Below are 12,353 nucleotides of genomic sequence, written 5' to 3'. Positions count from 1 at the left end.
TGTAACCATTTGGATTAAATTAGCCCATAAGTTTTTAGAATATCACAAAGTTTCTTCCCATGGAAAAGAGTTAGAAAAATCATAGAAAGAAACAAATTTCCTTTTTGGAGATAATTAAATATCTGAAGCTTTATTATGCAACTCCACATGATGTTTATTCAGAAATACGATGGAGATCAGCAGTTTTTGCCTGCAGATATTGCAGCGTTCGTTTGATCAATGAAGTCAATGAACTGGCTGGAAAGCCTTGATTTTTGGAAGAAATGATCTAGGGTCTTAAATATCACTAAATATTTACCTAACTTTGGCAAACTGACTATCAAAATTTGCTCACATGGCTCAGGACTAGAAGTGCTGCATAGGAGATAAAAGCAGATTTATCAAAGTAAGCATATTTTAAAATGATATTTGACATTTAATTATATATTAAGTTTATGTATTTCAAGCAGTTTAATTTAAATGTAATTTAGTTTATTTTATATAGAACTGAAACTTGAATGCTAATTGAATCATTATTTTATCTGTGAGAATAACTTTTGTGAATAACGTTTATTTTGCATCTTAATATAAATATTAAATAACTATTACATTGCTTGCTCTTAACAGAATATCAACTGATAGAAATCTGCTTTGGTTTGAACAATTTGAGAAGGAAACCGCTTCATTTTTTAAAAATTGAAGAATGGCTTTGGCAGCTTTTCAAATACCAGCATTGCTTCTTGTTTTTCTGAGTTTTATATTTTTACTTGCTACTACTGTATCCAGCAACTGGAGAATATCAAGTATAGTCAATACTACAAATTGGAAGTATGAAGGTCTATGGATGAATTGCAATACTACTTCATTGGGTTCCATTCAGTGCAATAAATTGTACTTCTTCTTAAGTTTAGACAGTAAGTTGCATTTTTCATATATAAAATAATGGATTGCTAGCGTGTTTTTAACAGTATGAAATTGCAATATGTTTACTTAATATTATATGTTATCAAAATACATGAAAGTATATGCAAATCTATAAAAATTAATTTTTCATAGAATTCATAGAATTCTCTGATTTAATACTGAGTTAAACTTATCTGTTACTGAAAACATTGACAATGTTGGAAACAACATATTGAAATAATATAGTTTGCCTGCATTTGAGTCATGTCAGCACTGCCAGTCGATAAAATGTAGAATTATATACACTCTCCATGGCTTTTCTTTGATGTTTGAACATAGGTCTTCACCAGTCTCCCTATTTTCTGATATCTGTTGCATATGTATCTCTTTTGCATGTTTATTGAATTGAGACACTAGAAAAGGCATTAATTATTCCATCCTTAATATGCTGTAAAAGACTTTGGAACTTAAATTTCAAACAGTTTACATTTATATACCGTAAACATTAAAATTGTAATCATTCAAGGGAACCACTGACGCTATTAAAATATATTTGTTTCACTCTAGAAAAATAAGAAAAAATGAAAAAAGGGAGAGGAAAGAAAAAATTAATTTAACAAAAAAATCCCAAAAGGTATCATAATAAATATAAAAAAGAATATCATTTAAACTCCATTGCTATAAATATGAAATGAAGTTGTCTTTCTGTAATAAAAAAATAATTTTCAAATCATATGATTGTTCCCCAAATCCTATGAATATTTGGCCAGAACAGGAAGTGTTTGGCCATTATTTTATACTTTCAGCATAAATATTCTCTGAAACATCCAATAAATATGAAATAATCTGATCCTGTGCCGTTAAGAGCTTTGTAGATAACCAGTGTGTTGAATTGAACCCAGAACATACTGGCAACCTCTAGACCGGAGGTTTATCATTAACTCACAGAAACGTATTTCCTTGCCCTACTTGTACTGTATCAACTACAGCTTGAAAGATCAATAATTTTCTCGAATACATTGTGGACATTTTTCAGTATTAACAACAACAGAGAGAGAAGCAACCTAGAACTAAGGAGAAACTTCCTGACAGTGAGAACAATTAATCAGTGGAACAGCTTGCCTCCAGAAGCAGTAAATGCTCCAACACTGGAAGTTTTTAAGAAGAGACTGGACAGCCATTTGTCCGAAATGGTGTAGGGTCTCTTGCCCAAGCAGGGGGTTGGACTCGATGACCTCCAAGGTCCCTTCCAACTTTACTACTATTATTAACAACAAAAAAAACCCCTTTAGGCCCACCACAACATGCAGCCCACCAAGCTACCTTGTATGTAGAGCCTGCTGGCATTTTTTGAAAACTCAATAAATCTGCAGCTAAATGTTGCTCTTCCCAGGAAGGAGACATCACTGCCTTGAAGATACATTGCCAAGGGCCTTCAGACCTATGGAGACTGTAGCAAATAGGAAGTGCTGCCACTAAGGCAATGGTCTTATAAGCAGGGCTTGAATCGGTTCTAATCGGTTCTTCTTTCTTTTTTAGACAGACTGATCTAGTGGTAGCAAGACAGTAATACATTTTCAGCAGGAAGTAAGACTTATTAAGTGGTGACTTGGCTCTGATTGATGACATATTAAATTTAATATAACTTGTAGTGTCATCAGTCACTGCTAGAAGAGACAGTAACAATGTAACTGTAATCCAGGCCAGAAGCTTGCCTTCTACTCTCTTTGCTTGCTTGGAGAAGGAGTGATGTGTTATGTTGTAATATCCTGATCCCAAAAAGGAGGGACAGGTGAGCTGCTTACCTCACTTCACGCTTCCACAATTCTTCCTGAACAGTGCAAAGACTCTTATGAAAGTGCACTTGCTACAAAGCTATGGAAGCTGAAGTCAAATATGAACTTCCATTAAAAGCCTTGAGAAGCATTGGCTAATACCAACATCTTAGTATTTGAGATGGATATTTCCTGAAGTATGTGATCATGACAATGTTTGAATGAGGAATTTTCTACATTCACAACATGTGCAATAAGAAACATTAATTTCTCTTATTTCACCTTAACAGTGAAATAGACGCATACATTTTTAATATTTTCAACCATGTCAAAAATTTAAATTTGTATGTTAAGGGAGAGAAATAGAGTATACAAATTTCTAGTGCTTGAAATAAAAGGAAAAAAGCAACAGTTTATGATGGTTGGTATTGATCTGCAATAATTTGCGATTTGCCATTTGTATAATAAAAGAACATTCTGCTTGTAAAGACTTGCGTCCATGAAATGGGGCAGTTGTCTGATCTATTAGTGATGCCATGCTCTGCATTAATGGTTTAATAAAAGCATCTAATTGATTATTTCATATTTACAAATTATCTGTTTACATACATTTAATAAGATCTATAGCAACTATGGTTTGTTTTTCTTCAATGTTGTTTACTTCCCATCTCCCCAAATGGTTCTTTAGAAGCCCTGCTATAGGGCTTAATTTCTTTTAAATGAGAAAGCTTTAAGAATTTATAGTCTTTATAACCTTTATTTTTCCCATCTTTTTGTTGGAAGGAATTGATTCTTATACAACAAATCCCTACACATGTGGTTGGCTATTTGGTGCATATAAAAAGTGAACAAATATATATATACATTTGGGGGGAAACAAATGTTTATCTCTTTTTGATTGACAGCAAACAGCAGAATGCTTGCTTAACAATCTTTATTTTTCTTTATTTCTGCTTACTCCTACCCCATTTACAAATTAATAACACATTCATTTTATTAATATTTAATTTTTCTCATGCTTGCTTGAAATAGTCATAGAAAACATTGCCATCCTTGCCTAATCTAACATTTTCAGTTCGATATTACAGAACAGGCAAGTTAATGTTCACTGGGCAAACCCCTTTGAATGGGCTTTGCTTTTTCAGGATCAGCCTGAGAACATTTTTAGATCGGGACAGAGGACGTTCCATAGATTAGCAGATGAAGCCAACTAAACTATCAGTTTCCCTTCTCAATGTCTGTTTACCGTACTTGGCTTACATTTTACCTGAGCAACAGAGATAATTATGCTTGTGTTGTCTGCAGTTAAAAGGGCTGGAGTGCAGGGTGAGATTACAGACTATTAGTAGAATATACATTTTACATGCAAAAAGTCTCAGCCAGGTTCAGTTTTTGCTGTTTCTATGAAAAGGAACTGAGAAAGGCTTGGGATTTCACTCAACTGATACCAGTTGAGAATAGACAACACTGGCTTAGATAGCATGCCTACCTTTTTGTTTCAAATCATACTAACTTTGATACCTGTTGTTTCTGCCAAATAAGTTGATGTTTGTAAAAGAAAACCTTCATAGCTCAATTAATAGGGAATCACCAGCTCATTAAAGCAGAGATTGACAATATTAAATAATCGCATAATAATTAGACTGTTCTATAAAAAAATCATGTGACTTAAACTAATTTCTTTGTTCCATATCAAATTCATAATTATGTTCCAATTTCTATAAATTGCTACAATAGTTTAATAAATTACTTAACAAACATTACCATCAAAAAACAATATCCCATAACATTCTTTTTTAAAATCATAACAGCAATTCTGTTTTTAACTTCTTCCTGTTGTTAACATAGCCCAGGGGTCTTCAAACTTGGCCCTTTTATGACTTGTGGACCTCAACTCCCAAAATTCTTCAGCCAGGCACGCTGGCTGAGAAATTCTGGGAGTTAAAGTCCACAAGTCATAAAAGGACCAAGTTTGAAGACCCCTGACATAGCCTAATAGAACTTCCAGTTAATTTTCTAATTGACACAGAAAAGCAGGTAGATTTTGAAAAACCAATAGGAGAAAGGAATATAACTTCAAAAAATAAATCATTCTAGTAAAAAGGCCACCAAATATTGAGGAGGTATGGAATAATTTTGATAGGATTGCTTTGGAATGTCTACATTCTCTCTTAACTCTTTGCTTCCTTCCTTCTGTTTTAATGCTCCTAAATTTCCTGCTTTCATCAATTGAAGTGTGCTGATTGCTAGATGTGCAAACAGTTGCAAAATGAAAGTAGAGGGATAGTAAAAAGTCCCATGATAAATTCAGTGATTTTTTTTCTTAAATCAAGAGAAAAATGATATTATATCCCTACCTAAATAACTCAGGCTGGGGATCTGTTTGAGGAAAAGGTGGTATGTTCCCCAAGTACATTGTTTTTCTCTTTCAATATTTTATTTATGCATTTTTCACATAGCACCAAGAGTAATTTAATGCACAAAAAGTAATCTGAAATGTCATAATAGACAGTCCTGACTACAAGAGATACTTGAATATTAAAAAGCCATAATGGCATTCTGAATGGTGTTCTCCTTCAAATTAATTCCTAAGAAATATGCAGCCTTCCCACATGTTTGCTTCCAGTCAAGTTTTGATTAATGGATGGATCAAAGGCAACATCCATCACTTGCTCTGCACTAAAATCGAAAACTTTGGTCATTTTTTTTCTCTCCTGCAGCTTTTATTCATGTATGTCAAGCCCTGATGATTACATCCCTGGTGTTGGGTATGTGCGGAACTCTGCTGGCATTGCTTGGTTTGAGATGCACTCAGCTTAGTTTCAGTGATAAAAGAACAAAAGGAAGGATTTCCATAATGAGTGGAATGATATTTGCTTTGGCAGGTGAGAAATCATATAATGGACATTTATGCAGGGAAAGTTTCGTAAAACTATATAGAAATATCTTGATTTATCCTTGCCTGGTTCCTTGTCATTTGTATCAAGTAAGGGATGGGATGAGTCAGAGGAAAAAAATACATGAAAATAGATTAATTGAAAAGTTTACTTAGAGTGATTTGGAAAGCAATAAAAGTATTGTTCTCTTAGAATGTTTTCTGAATCTGAGTTATGACACAGTTTAACTATGTTTATTTAATTGCTTACAACATTTTAATTCTCCCTCTCTGATAAACAGACCAGACATATTAAGTTTTTTTAAAAAACAACAACAATGCACTGAATTTATTTGTAGTTTTACTAATTTTTTATTTCTAGGATAGGTCACATCAGTTCTCTGGAAATAGCACTGAAGAGGAGGTATGCACAGTACATTTAAAGGTCATTTTCACAAAATGAAAAAAGAATACAAGTCCGAAAACACTGGTTTCTTTTTCTTTAGACTGGAATGGCCAATGAGTACAGATAGCCCTTTTCTTACAACTGGGCACTTAGCAATTGTTTAAAGTTATGATGAATCAGTTCCAAAATTTTGACAGCCAGCTCTGTGACTGCATTTTTAGCACTTGCCAACCAACTCATTTTATGGCCATTTGTAGCATCTTGCAGTCATGTTTTTGCTAGAAACTGATGTTTATTTCTGGCTTCCAGCAAAAAAGATCCATAGCAAATAATGGGTTTGCCTAATGATTGCCACAAAAAAGATTGTAAAGTCAGTCTCATGATTACCTGTTTTATGACCATCATGACTTACGATTGTAATTGCCAGGCTCAGTTATGGTAATAAGTCGAGGACTGCCTGTAGAGTCTCCTATTAGTTTTTCCCAACATTGTGCCATCCACATTTTTTGAATCACACTGCCAGGAATTATACCCCCACACATGGAGGGCACTAACTTGCAGAAGTCAGAATCAGTAGATCCTATTTTTGTCTATTTTGTCATAGAAAACAGATTCTCCTTTTTTTCTCTGGGCAATTTTGCTAGTAATTTAATTAATTTTAATATTTTAATTTCGAGGCTACCCAACTCTACAACTTTGGGCATGTTACAATTAAAGAAGAATGTAAAAGAAAACAATATGCATCCACAAAAAAGGGAACACAACCAACTGGAAGATTAACACTATAACATACTATAAACTTCAGAACAGTAATTACAGTATATGGAGCTTCTCTGGGACTTGATTTCAGTTTTGTTCCCTGTGAAAAAGTATGGTTCAACTTTCTAAAAAGCCTTTTTCTGACCCAAGATATGTGTGAAATGCAGCTCTGAGATTGGAGGCAGGGTTGCCAAGCGTAGAGGCCAGAGAAAGGCAACCAATTCTATTCATTAAGGGCTGCTTTCACTAATCCTAAAGAACAATGACAGATTTAAATGGTGGATGAACACTATAGGTAATGCAACATTTTCTGCTGATACCTGGCCTGAATAAGAACAAGAAATTGATTAGGTAAAACATCAGCAATATTGAGTCTAATTATCACATTGACTATAAAAATCCATTGATTATTTAAAAAAAATTCCTTCTCCTCTTGCCTGTTACAATTATTAATGTGACTTCTCTTAAAGGGCAGATTCATGGTAAATAAAATTCTATTATCAGAGAGTTTGTTATAACCATATGGTTCAAGTAACATTAAATCTATGGAATTTATCATTCTTTAGTATGTATTTCATTCCAGCCTGAGGCAATGACTGCTTTTAAAAACATTGGTCAAAAAGGGAAGTTTTAGTTACCTATCTAAGTTGCTACGATCAAGCAGATGCTGTCAGATAGTCCCAATTATGACTTATAATTATGAATATACTGGTAGCTGAAAGACAGTGACTGGCCCAAAGTGATCCACCTGACTGTGCCTAAGGTGGAACTAGAACTCATGGTTTCCTGGTTTCTATCCGGATGCCTTAACGACTATACCAAGTTGGCCCTCATTTTGCATTTTATGTCCATCAAAATAAACTCCAGCTTTCTGTTCTGAAATGAAAGCTGCTGTATCACATGCCAAGTCTTTAATGGAAAAGAAATGTATTTTCTGTTAAAATTAATTTTCTCATGTGAAATTTTGAAATGAATAAAAAAATACCACTACTTTCATATGATCTTTCCTCAGATGTTATAATTTTGTTAACTATGTGACAGCTTGATTATATATGCATACTAGTCTATACAAATCATACAGATGCTTATAAATGAAACAGTCTTCTAAGTCCTTTCTAGCAAAATACCTTTTAAGCATGACAAAAAAGACCTTGGGTGAGTCTTGAAGAACCTTCTTCTAATCTTTAAGCATCTCGGGTAGCTTTGTAGTTTCAAGGAATAGATCCAAAAGTCCTTTGCAGATGAAATCTTATCAAATGACTTGCAGGGCCCTAATACATATTGATGGGTAATTTTCATCTGTATTTAATCTGTATTGTTTGACCAGGTGTCTCATCAATGGTTGCTCTTTCGTGGTATGCAGTAAATATCATAACTGAGTCTTTTGATCCTTTGTATGCTGGAACAAAGTAAGTCAATATTTCTATATATTTTTCATTGTTAATTGTTTTACCATTACCAAACTGACAGAGGATTGAATGGTCTGTGAGTGTTAATTCAAATCTATTGTAATATGTTTGACATTAAAATTCACAAAGATTAACACAATTAACATAATGCTTTCATGCATTATTACAATCTTCCTCAATTTTACCACTATTGAAAATTTTGGGAATGGAAGTTTACAAATCTGGAAATTGCCCAGGTTGGGAAACTTACTGGTTTTTGTTTTCTCAATACTTAATGTTTATCTTTCGGACATATTGGAGTGCATGGGAAACAAGGACTAACCTTCATTTTTCTTGGAATTTGTAATACAGATGTAACATCACTACAGCCCTTTTTTTTATAATCCCACTTGTCTGCATTAATCCCAGTTGTGCAGGCAGCCTTTAATTCTTCCATTCTCATGTATCAATCACCTGGAGTTCTTTGAGCTTTCTCCGCCCTAAAACCACCTTTCTCTTATACCAGTGGTTCTCAGCCTGTGGGTCGGGACCCCATTTGGGGTCGAATGACCATTTCACGGGGGTCGCCAAACAAGGCTGTCCGCCATTTTTTTCCCCTTTTCTTTGGCCACGCCCCTGGCACCCGGTGATGTATAAGTGGTTGGGGGTCACCACAACATGGGGAACTGTATTATGGGGTCGCGGCATTAGAAAGGTTGGGAACCACTGTCTTATACCAATAACTGTAACATATGACAACAAAGCATTTGATAGTATGTGGTGTTTGAATATTACATTTATTATCTTTATTGTAGACATGAACTGGGATATGCACTGTATCTAGGTTGGACTGGTTCCCTTCTTTCCATAGTTGGTGGGATCCTGTTGACATGTTCATCATGCAAAGGAAATCAAAAGTATTTAAGGTGAATTATTCATCTTAAAATATCGTAGGTATAAATGTAAGAATTTGTAAGTCTAGAGTGCATTTTAAAGGTCCAGCTATGTACTTTGTTCAGTAACAAACCCCATCTATTTCCCATCTTTTGTGGAATATTTTTTGAGAAAAGGGATATCATATCAATAAAATAATATAAATGCAGGGAATTACAGTGAAATGAGGCTTATTTACTGACATGAATATGATTGAAGTGTAAGGAATAAATTATGTATTTAATAATCTATTTATATACATTTTCAAATAAAAATCCAACTATCTACATTTAGATATCTATCTTCAGTAGATCATTTAGCTAGAGAAATCAACCTATATTAAATATCTTCTCACATTCAGTTTCAACTCATTTAAAGCATATCAATTTTTAAAAAGCATATGACAAATTAATATGAAAAAAGATTTCTTATACTTACCAAGCAGAAAAATTTAACATTATAATCACAAGCCACTTCAAACAGCACATAGGAAGAGATCCTTTACTTTATCAGGGTTTTTTCCATTCTCAGTAAAACTTTCCCCTTACTATAGTAATCTCAGAACAATACAGCATCAGGCAAGAGGAGTTGGAGAAGACTGCTGATACTGGGATGAGGTAAAGCAGGTGGAAGCAGCTAAGTTCTTAATATAAATACAACTTCTTGCACTCTCCTCAAGAACACCAAAAGTTCCCCCATGAAGTCTCCCAATGCTATGCTAAGGCAGTATTTTAGATGATCAGACTTAATATTTCATTCAAAAGTTTGGAGCTATTTGTTTCTTCTCTTCTGGAGATTCAAGCTATTTCACATATCACATATCAACACACTGGTACAGTGTATATTTGGTATCCTTTCTTTTATCCACAGCTAAAAGATTTTAGTTTTAAACAAAATTGGAAAAAAGCTGGTAAACTGCAAAGGAAAGAATTGGCCTTCAAAATCACATTTATTTATTTAGCATTGTGGCATATCATACATGGACTAGCAGTATATATTAACATTTCACCTAGATTAGTAAAATACAATAAAATATCAATGTTTAAAAGATCTATATTCGAATACCAATCACACTGATTCCCAAGAATACCTTTAGATTCCACATAAACTCTATAAATATTATCAGAAAATGAAAATAGTGACTCAGCCCAGTGCTTTTGTCATTTCTAGATTCCTTCTCCAGCCCCCCCTAAAATAATATAAGAACATTACAGAACTAGACAGATCTTGAGAGTAGCCACAGCACTTCACCTTTAAACAAACTGTTTTGCTTTGGCCATACTTTGGCATTTTGTGAATGGGCATGCCACTTATCACAGGTATTTTCTTTTTGATACTGTCAGGGTACCTATTTTCCCACGATCCAAAAAAGATTTTAGTTTTGTGGTCAATGCTAGTTTTGATAATCTTCTGTATGTTTGTAAACTAAAATTCTGTTACATCTTTCATTTTTACCACCAAAAATATAAGCTGCTTAGATCCAAAATCAGGCCTAATTACTGTATATATGTGACTGATCATATATTTAACTTTATGTATGTAGATTTTTCTCTTAGCCACCTTGGATGATCAGGGATGGAAAGGAGGGGTAGCCAACCACATTATATTTGCACTTTAAACGTGAAAACAGCTTAGTTTTACTCAACTACATCTATTTCATCAAATTATTTGCACAGAATGTATGATTTTTAGTTTCTCATTTGTTTGTAGTTTAACAATATAGAGTGTCTATGCATTTGATACTGTCTAGCTCAATTATAATAAACAAAGAGAGTGGAAAATATAATATATTTATCTCTATTTTTAATTACAGAGAACATGGATATCATTATGCAGCTTCAGGAACAGTTAATGAACCACAAATTTACATCAAACAGGCTAAGACAGTCATACCTATCAAAGATTAAGTTTACCGTAACATTTTATTTAAAACATATTCACATTTTCTAAGCCAATCAAAACAATGCTATGCAAACTTTTCAAAAGGCACTTTTGAAAGGTACGCTAATGTGTATAACCCATACCGCCTTCAACTGTTAAAGCATCCATTGCATCCTATGGAAGGCTTGCAACAGTTGTTGAAAAACCTTCCCTGGTTGCCTGGTACTGTGTATGTGCACATTCAATACAGAAACTGAGGGGCATATGACATGGATTTTGTAATTTGTTAACTAACACATAATGTTTTGTATTTTAATTTGACTTATTTTCTCTCTTAAAATAATATTCAGATTCATTACAGATTGGGATGTAGGAAAACCTTTATCCTATGGTTGAATGGATTGATTAGATAGCTTCTAAGATTCCTAAAGCAAAAAGATAAATTACAGAAGGATGGCTGGATACTATCTCCTGATAAGAAAAAGTTTCTTAGTGTCAACTGCCATCTGGTTATCTAACTTTAAACAAGCTTTGTGGTTGGTTTATTGTGCAAGGAGTGGTTATTCTTATCTTGTCCAACCAATTTTCCTCTTTCATTTTTCTTTGTTGTGTTAATTTTAAAAAAGAATGTAAGATGGGTCTCAAGGTTCTCCTGTTCATAGGGAGATCTCACTTTATCAGGATACCGTAATAGATGGTGTTTAAATGATCTTCTCACTTGGTTGCTTATTAGGAAGGTAAACCAAGAACCTAGGGCCATCAAAATAAAAAAAAAAAGTAGCTCTTGAAGCAGCTGCAAAGCATTCTAAAGAATGTAATGCTTTAATATTTCATGGAGGGGGGCTTCACTTATCCTTGACACAGTTTGTGAAGCATCTTTGTCTAACACTTTTGCATAGCCCTAACACATCTCTTCCTCTGTAACATTTATCTTAGTGTTTCTCCCATTTGTGTCTTTTCATAGCACTATGCCCTAGCAATATCTGCCATCATCTTATTGTCAGTCAAAACATTTAAATTGTCCTTAGCAGTATTGGTGTTAATATTGTGTTTTCCTCCTATTCTGACACTAAGAACAAACTCAAGATGCACAAAATCTGTTGGGATTTGTAACCCACCCTGAAGAGCTTGGAGGAAGGTTCAGGAAGGGACTGGCAAGTGAGAAAGAAAATAAAAGTTTTCTGCCCACTCAAAGATAGATGAATGGCATTTCAGCTCAACAGTGGGGAAAGGCCCTTAATTAGTTTATGATTTTAGTGCTGAATTTTATAATAAACATTATGGTATATGATTTTTTTCATGAAAATTATTTAAATCACATAATCATGTAAAATGACATCTCTTTCCTAGTTTGCTAAATGTACTATGTCACATTATTTTGGGACTTTATAAAAATGATAATTTGCAGAATAAAGTTACTTAAAACTCTGGAGGATTGAGAGTATATTAAAAAC

The 12,353-nt window shown here is 33.8% G+C and overlaps 1 protein-coding gene and 1 long non-coding RNA gene across 2 annotated transcripts; one reads left to right on the top strand and one right to left on the bottom strand.

Annotated features, from left to right (window-relative positions):
* The first annotated feature begins 277 nt into the window (after window positions 1-277).
* Window positions 278-12,327, top strand: LOC120314205 (claudin-15-like). Its single transcript, XM_039357054.1, has 6 exons — window positions 278-385; window positions 607-893; window positions 5,378-5,542; window positions 8,025-8,106; window positions 8,901-9,011; window positions 10,832-12,327. Exons 2-6 carry the CDS (start codon window positions 683-685, stop codon window positions 10,923-10,925), a joined length of 663 nt encoding a protein of 220 aa, XP_039212988.1. The 5' UTR covers window positions 278-385; window positions 607-682; the 3' UTR covers window positions 10,926-12,327.
* Window positions 5,881-9,017, bottom strand: LOC120314208. Its single transcript, XR_005558372.1, has 2 exons — window positions 8,881-9,017; window positions 5,881-8,096 (listed from the first exon to the last, which is right to left on the bottom strand). It is a non-coding gene; the product is annotated as an uncharacterized LOC120314208 (long non-coding RNA).
* Window positions 12,328-12,353: the final 26 nt, after the last annotated feature.

This window comes from Crotalus tigris, unplaced genomic scaffold (genome assembly GCF_016545835.1).
Source record: "Crotalus tigris isolate CLP2741 ecotype Arizona unplaced genomic scaffold, ASM1654583v1 scf7180000018862.1388955, whole genome shotgun sequence".
Lineage (NCBI taxonomy): Eukaryota > Metazoa > Chordata > Lepidosauria > Squamata > Viperidae > Crotalus > Crotalus tigris.
Note: the sequence above shows the minus strand (reverse complement) of the source record. Positions and strands in the feature narration are given on the sequence as shown.

What these genes read in the sequence shown, in the direction of transcription:
- LOC120314205 (XM_039357054.1), top strand. Translation starts at nt 683, where the DNA reads ATGGCTTTGGCAGCTTTTCAAATACCAGCATTGCTTCTTGTTTTTCTG. An exon ending in CCTTTGTATGCTGGAACAAA is followed by an intron (nt 8,107 to 8,900) that starts GTAAGTCAATAT and finishes TCTTTATTGTAG; the next exon opens with ACATGAACTGGGATATGCAC. An exon ending in GGAAATCAAAAGTATTTAAG is followed by an intron (nt 9,012 to 10,831) that starts GTGAATTATTCA and finishes TTTTAATTACAG; the next exon opens with AGAACATGGATATCATTATG.